Source organism: Epinephelus moara, chromosome 19 (genome assembly GCF_006386435.1).
Source record: "Epinephelus moara isolate mb chromosome 19, YSFRI_EMoa_1.0, whole genome shotgun sequence".
NCBI lineage: Eukaryota > Metazoa > Chordata > Actinopteri > Perciformes > Serranidae > Epinephelus > Epinephelus moara.
In genome coordinates this window covers 4,315,850-4,323,740 of record NC_065524.1, presented here as the reverse complement: position 1 = coordinate 4,323,740, position 7,891 = coordinate 4,315,850, and the positions used below count along the sequence as shown (strand labels likewise).

Below are 7,891 nucleotides of genomic sequence, written 5' to 3'. Positions count from 1 at the left end.
TGCCCCCCCAATATATAACTGAAACTGAAAAACAACAACAAACTTTGTTTACTGCAAACAAAGTGGCAAATATTATCTTGGAGGACATCATGGCACTGGGTTGACTAATTTTCTATGATATTAGATGTAAATATTGCATGTTTCTTTCAGATGAAACACATTTTTGACTTGTGAATGAGTCAATGGAATTTCTTGCAATAATGAAAAAATACTGGCAATCATGTCCGCCTGGCACAAACCACGTTTTAGACAGCTGTGAGGTGACAGAATGTCCCAGCATCATGGTTCTTCTATTGCCAGATTCCAGAGTCTCCCCTCTTCATATATGGCAGAATATGTCTTTTTCCAACTTGCTATGGTGAGATACATGTAAAAATGTAAGAATTTAGTCACACAGATTTGTTTTTTCATTGATATAAAAATTAATATAAAATACAGGCACATAGTAGGACATGAAATGATGGTTAGCACAGATTGTCCTGAAAAAAACAAGATATAGCATGTGTATGTAGCCTTTATAATGACTGTGATATGAGCTTAAAAGTAAAGGCAGTAAAAATACCCCAAAAACGCCTAGGGCCCATAGGGTTAAAGATTTTATAAACAGATTTTTCTTTTGCCTTCATATTGTAATGTCAGTGTGGACTAGAGTTGGGCGATCTTGTCCATATCCTATCGTCCTATCGCCATCTAGTGAGATCGCCGATGAACGATGTCATCGCCCGGGGGGCGGGGGGGGGGTCATTACGCGTCGCCACTGAAACGTTCACTTATACCCTCTCTTTGGCATTTGAGCAGCTTTATAAAACTCTTGAACATGTAATGGCTCCTTAATNGATGACCTCAGAATGGTACTTGATGACCTGATGACTTCAGAATGGTATTTGATGACTTCAGAATGGTACTTGGTACTTACGCGTCGCCACTGAAACGTTCACTTATACCCTCTTGCTTTATAAAACTCTTGAACATGTAATGGCTCCTTAATTAGCAAGTTGACTTTACATAGACAGTTGTTTGTTGTTTGGTTTGTTCACCGCTCCGCGACATGCGCGTTAAGGCCCGAACATACTCGGGCGGAANCCTCCCTCTGTCTCCTCTCACTCAGCCTCGTTCAGCCTCGATCTCGTCAGCATGCTTCACACACGCGCTGTCTCCCCCCCACACCTCGCGATTGCATCGTCATATAAAAAAGACATCGCGAAACAACCCTTCTATCGCCGATGGGCGATCGGATCGCCCATCGGCACAGCCCTAGTGTGGACTAGGGTTGGGTCGGTATGAGAAAAAAACAAACGGTCCAGTTTTTGTGAAAAACCGCATCAAGTCGGTAATACAGGATTTTCGCCACTTGGGGGCGCAATTGACTAATTTAAAATAAAAAACGACCATATGACAACAGAGTGACAGTAACACGTTGTTTCTTTTATTCCTTACAAATAAATTTACAGGTTTAGCTTACTCAATCAGTGCAAACAAGGGTTGCCTCCTTCGTCTGGCTCAAAGCCAAAGTGTTGCCATAGTGGCGCATTCTTTGATTTCTTCGAGACTAAATTGTCTGCCATTATTGACTCCCCAGGCTACAGTAGAGGCCTCGGCGCATGCGCACTCGGACCCCCTAGCTCAGTCCCCGCCCCACCCCCACCCCCCTCTCTCTCCTGCTATTAAATTAATCGGTGACTATTTTAGTAGTCGACTAATCAGTTTGAGTCATTTTTCATAGAGAAGTACTATTAAAGTACCCCAAAACACTCTTACTGCAGCTTTTTACGTTCAGATATTGGCAGCTTTACACACTCTCCCGTGACGGTGAACTAAAACCCTTTGGCGTGAGTATGAAACAAGACATTAGATGACGTAATTTTGGNTGATTGAAGATGTCTGTGTGTTTTGTTCCAGGTTGCAGTCACTCCAAGCTGCTGGAAGCGAGCGAAGGCTATGACGTCACATACGTGACTGCCTCCTGTGTAGTTTTTCTAATTGCGTTTTTTTCAAAAGCTTATATCTCAACAGTTTTACCACAAAGTATGACTTTCTTGACCTTAAAATTTATGTTTTAAATTCATTAATGACATATTTGGATTTCATGTCGCAACTCAAACGGGAACAAAAGATAATATTTCTCTTCTCATTCACTGCCATTCATATTTTTTCCAATCTAAGGTCCCATGAGCTTCACCAGAAGGGGCGTGACTTCGGCACTCTATAGTTGAGTGCACTTCCGCATTGTAGTTTCCTGTAAAAATGTCCGTGAAAAATCTCTGCGATGTGAAAAATACATGCCGAGCAGTCATTTGTGTGACACTGGTGCGCAGAGCGGAGTCCGCGCGGTCGCGCGCACAGGGCTTGCAGACGTCCGCTTTTACCGGAATTGGTATTACCGAGAACCGACCCAACCCTAGTGTGGACACAAGCATGTGTTCTTATACCCACTATAATGCCACAGATTTTCATACCTCTGCCTTGATACAGACTGGCATAGGGTCAAAGGAGCCAAAACATGCTTCTTGCACCTGTTACTGTACCATCTCCTCTGAAGACATGTAGCTATAGCAGTATGCTGTGGTTTTCAATATACGGTACTACTACAGTGTAATTACAGGAGAGGGGTCAAACACCAACCCCTTAAAAAATTTTTTTGTCAACTTTCACTTTTACTCCTCTACATTTCAATAAGAATTGCAGTTACTAACTACAAAATAGGAGAGGCAGGGAGGAAGGAAGGATGGAGGAGGGACAGACAGAATAATGATGAAGGAATGGGAGGGAAAAAACTAGATTGTGTTTTTTAAGTCTTTAAGTCATGAAAAGACCTCTGTTTTCTGGTGGTGTATGTTCTGAAGAAATAAACGTCATAATTGTCAAAATTCCAACAGCGTGCTTTTTACTTGTACTTTTACCTAATACTTGATTACATTTATATAATAGAAGTAGTTTTTAAGCTAAAGTAGAGTAAATATCATGTTAAGATATTTATCTTTACACTGTATAGTGAGAAGCTGAATGACATTAAAACACAGAGATTTCTGCTGTCTAGCCAGTCATATGACCTGCGTCACTGTTGCACGAGACATGGTGTGACAATCATTTGTTTGATATAAGATATGTAATGTAATGTTTCTAAGGTTATTGTACCTAGTGCACCACTCTTCATTAAATAGCAATTGTTGGCTATTTCTGACATTAATATCATTCAGATCTGTACATTTGTCTTTTAAGTGAAATATGAGATTACAGATTTACCTTGCAGTTTTAGACATTATATTGTTAATACTGTAAAACTTAAATGAAAACCTAATCCCAATTAAACGCCCAGTGTCTTTTACGAATCTGGTGTGGCTACACATTTTGACAAATAAAGGCCTGTCTCAATTAGATCCCTGGTCTGGTTACCAAACAGTTAATTTTTTTAGCAGTTCTTTGAATGTATAAAACCAGGTTGCTGACTACCCACTCGAGCTAACATAAGTTAGCAGTTTAGATCGCACATACAAATATAAATGTTAAAACTTTTGTCAATATAGAGATGCTACACATTATTAGCTTGGTTGATTTCTTTTTACCGAAACCATGAACACAAGAGAGGAACATAATCCATTTAGATTCAGCAGCATATGGGGAAAAAAAAGTGGCGACTCCCTTCCCCTGAAGCTGTCATAAAGTTAGAATATGTGTCCTAAATTACTCGCTAAGTTTTTTGTATTCCTTAAGTCTGTAACGGTCCACCAATCAATAGAATCAAAAGCATTTCTCATTAAAATAAATCCCAAGTTATGAATATTGTTTTAACAGGATAAAGTGGTGTTGTGTCAGCATGCTGGGTGCTGTAACCCTCAAGTGCAGTGAAATGAGTGGCTTAACATAACACATAATTGACAAATTGTGCAAAACCTAATCTTATATAATTTATTCATACTGGTTCATAAAAACAATTTGATAGTATTTCCCCTCTTTGCTGAGCAACAGTTTTGTGTAAAAAGAATTACAGGTCTGTCCCAAATATAAGCCTGTTGAGTTCAGTGATTTAAACAAATAATAGCCTGGGCCACTACTATAGAAATTTTACGGTAACTCACAATTCCATAAAAACACAACTAGACAAGTGTAGAATCTTCATCTTCCTTCGTATGACACATCCTGTGGTCAGTTTTCTATCAAATACTTTGGAGTGGTTTTATGTAATGAAAATGTTAATTTACTGGATTCTTCCATGTCATTAACTTTGTACAAAAAAGACTTTAAAAAGCTCTGTTGTTAAAAACATTTGATTTACAACAATAATGATCACTCTGTGAACTGAATTGTTGTTCATGCCGTTAGCATATCAGTTACTTTATATTTAAATTTTAGTTGTATAATTTCACTGTGAAATCTTTCTAATTTCTAGTATTTAAAACTGTATCGACTTTTTTACCATCTCTATATCTTCTGGGTATGGTTTTCATAGAAGCGTGTAGAGGTTTCTACCACACCTTCACATGTATTTTTAAAAAGTATTCTTTATTCCCGCGTTTTGTATTTATGTAAGTCAAACAAACGACCCTGGTCTGTTCAGAAATCAGAGACTGGCATTTGTAACAACCTCTCCCGATTATTTACACTTCTCTTGGCTAGCATAGCGCCCTGTTTGCAACCCCATATCTGAATCCTGTAGCTAGCTAGCTTTGCCAGCTGAGCTAGCTTTATTAACCTGTTGGGTACGTACATTGATGAAATGTCCTCTTGGTGGCCTGTTGAGGAGAAAATGGCTATCCGGTGGTGTTGGGTTCGAAAATGGCCCGCAAGGTGCAGGTGGCATATGTCCAGGGGGAGGAACATTGCAGGGCCCTCCGTGTCTGAAAGGTGGGCCATGGGTAGGTGGAGGTCCGAACGGTGGCGGTCCGCGTGTAGGTTTACCTGGCCGGTACATGTTGATGTTCTACAAGGCAGGTTGACTCAAGTACCGCTGAGTGAACAACCCAAACTGAAGAAAGAAAAAACTGTTTCCAATCAAATGTGCTATTTTTTTCACACAGTTGCCTGTCTCGTTCAAAGGTCTGCAGCGACTGTGGCTGCCACCGGAAATACAACAGTAACTTCCTCTTCTTCTTTTGATTTGATTTGATTGGCGGCTGGCAACCAACTTAAAGGTGCAATACCGCCACCTACCGAAGTGGAGTGTGGATCAGTAGATTAGTTAAACAAAACCAAATAAATAAATAAACAAATAAACAAACAAACAAAAAATAACTAAATCCTATCCATTAACCCTGTTTCCTTCAGGTACTTAATCAGATGGTTTTGTGTTATCTTTCCTGTTTCACCCAGAAGGTTCTTTACAGTGAAACTTGAATTTGCTTTCTGCAGTGCTGTTTTCAGTTTGTTCCTCTCTTCCTTGTAGGCCCTGCAATCAACCAGTACATGTTGGACAGACTCTATACTATTGCAGTTCGTACATGTGCCAGTTGCCTGTTTTCCTATTTTGTGAAGTGTGCTGTTTAATCCAGTGTGTCCTATCCTGAGACAGGTGATGACTGCCTCTTCTTTTCAGTTCCTGCCCAACCTTCTTCCTACCCCAGCCTGTTTTTGAATATTATAAAGGTGTCTTCCAGTGTTGTTTATGTCCCAGTATTCTTGCCATGTTTTTTGTACTTGTTTCTTAATGATTGCTTTCCCCTCCTCCTTACTTAATGACATATTCATGCTTATAGTTTGAAATTAGATTGCTTGCTTGGCCAGTATGTCAACATCCTCATTTCCCTCAACGCCTACATAAAGCATACAGTCACACCCTTATTGCACAGTTTGTATATTATATGATGTATTCTGAAGATGATATCTTGTCTGCAAGATTTCAGTGATTTGATGCTTGTGAGTGCTGCCCAACTGTCAGATGCAATCAATGCCTCTCCTTCGTTGTTACTCTCTAGCCACTCCAGGGCTATCAGAATAGCAATAAGTTCCACTGTATATACTGACAAATGATCTGAAGTTCTTTCTTTGATTGCTATCTTGAATTGCGGTATATAAACAGCCACTCCTGTTCTATCCATCCCTGGATCTTTGGAACCGTCAGTGAAGATCTTTAGTTTATCTTTATAATACTGCTCAATATACTTTTCTGTAGTGGTACCAACTAGTGCTGCACGATTAATCTAATCGCAATCGCGATGTCAGGCTGTGCGATTACATAACCGCATAAAAGGCTGCGATTTGTGATTTAATGTAAATAAATGTTAACGTGTGTGCCTGTGAACGTGTGGAGTTTGTTGACATTATGCTCACAAGCTATCCCGGTGCGCGATATTTTTTTTCGTAGGATGGTAGGGGAAGGTACCGCCTTTTCCACCTCTGATTGGCTAGAAGGGCTCTCCTCCGATTGGTTATTTGATTTGGCCGTGAAACGTCATCTCACGTTCATGGTATGCTGTCGGCTAGTCTGTTTTGATCGTCTTTACCACCAACAGAAGTAAACGAAGTCAATCCAACAGTGTGATAAGTGCGTGCCGTCAGATTTATGGAAAGCAGATCGCCAAATTTAAGGTTGACACCTAAAGTGTATGTCCACATCTTAACATATGTTCTCATAGGCACGAAAAGTATCCAAGAGACGAGGAAACGGTAAACTAAGCGATTTCTCAAGGCACTTTGGCAGCACGCTCTGGAAGACAGACATGTGTTGCAACTTTTTCTCTGTAAGGCTGGACTCCTCAAGTCTCCAAACCAGCTAACGGAACTGTAACGGAACTGAAAGTTGGACTAACCTGTTTTGAAGTCGGTGTTACTGTCGTGTGTTGTCAGATGTTGGTGAAGATAATATTTATATTTGTATTTGATCTTTTTTTTTTCTTTTTCTCTAGATCGCCACATATCTTCTATTGCGGTCCAGAATATATTGTTATTTGATTGATTTAATGTGTTAATTGCACACACCTGTAATCAACTAATTGCATAGGTGTGCATATTTGACAAGAGGCTATGGCTGAGAACATTACACTGACTACACTGCCAATTATCAGATTCCATCAGGGAGGCTGATCTTTATAGCCTACTTTTCTCAGGACTTGTAGACATAGAGCAGGGGTCCGTTTCACAAAGCAGGTTTAGTGAAAACTCAGAGTCTGTTAACCCTGAAATGAGGGAAACTCTGAGTTTTCCGTTTCAAAAAGGGAGGTAACTCAAACCAGAGAAAGAGGGGTAACTCTAGCCTGTTTCAGAGAGAGAGGTAACTTAAGCTCTCGGTCAGTTACCATAGTAACAGACTCTATGAACCTAACCTGGGGCCTGTATCACGAAGCGAGATCAACCTTTCCTGGGTTACCCAGACCTATCCTGGGTTGACTAACCCTAACAATGGCAATCAGGATAATCGGTATCACGACGCTGGATATCAACTCGGTTGCTTTATCAAGAGCCTTGAACGCGCACGCAGCGGACCAATCACAATCATGAGAGAAGCGCAGCGTCACTGAGCGTCACTGAGCGTCCTCACAGAGCGCCATATGTGAGGGGAAAACAGTATTTCTCGTGAGGATCAGAGATTAATTCTACTAAAATATGAGGAGGAGAAAATCAACATTAGAGAAAAGGCCAACACCGTGGCAGCTGCAGGAGGAGGAAACATGCGTGGCAACGCATAACGGGATGAATAATGTTTAGTTTTAGTTTAGATTAGTTTATTTGCACATAATGTTAAAAACAGACAGTATGAAATTTACAAGATTAAAAAAAGAAAAGTGCCGGAGAGGTTAGAAGCCACTAAAAGCTTATCAAAGAAATTCCCCTGTCAAAACATCAATGAAATCACATAATAGACAAGAAAAAAAACGGGTGCGGAAAGAAGGAATAGAGGAGGAGAGAGGGAAAAATCAAGACAAAACAAGGCAGCAAATAAAATGATGTGTAGGTTAAA

General features: G+C 40.2%; 2 protein-coding genes across 3 annotated transcripts in view; both read right to left on the bottom strand.

The window, feature by feature from the left end:
• si:ch211-195b21.5 (uncharacterized) overlaps positions 1-5,064 on the bottom strand; it is a 39,081-nt gene extending 34,017 nt beyond the window's left edge. The window contains exon 1 of the mRNA XM_050070682.1: positions 4,706-5,064. Coding sequence (XP_049926639.1) covers positions 4,706-4,909 — 204 coding nt within the window. The 5' untranslated portion in view covers positions 4,910-5,064. The remainder of the gene's footprint in view (positions 1-4,705) is intronic.
• The window catches only part of borcs7 (BLOC-1 related complex subunit 7), a 1,032,483-nt gene that overhangs the window by 746,230 nt on the left and 278,362 nt on the right, over positions 1-7,891 (bottom strand). The gene's annotated exons all lie outside the window — the stretch shown is intronic.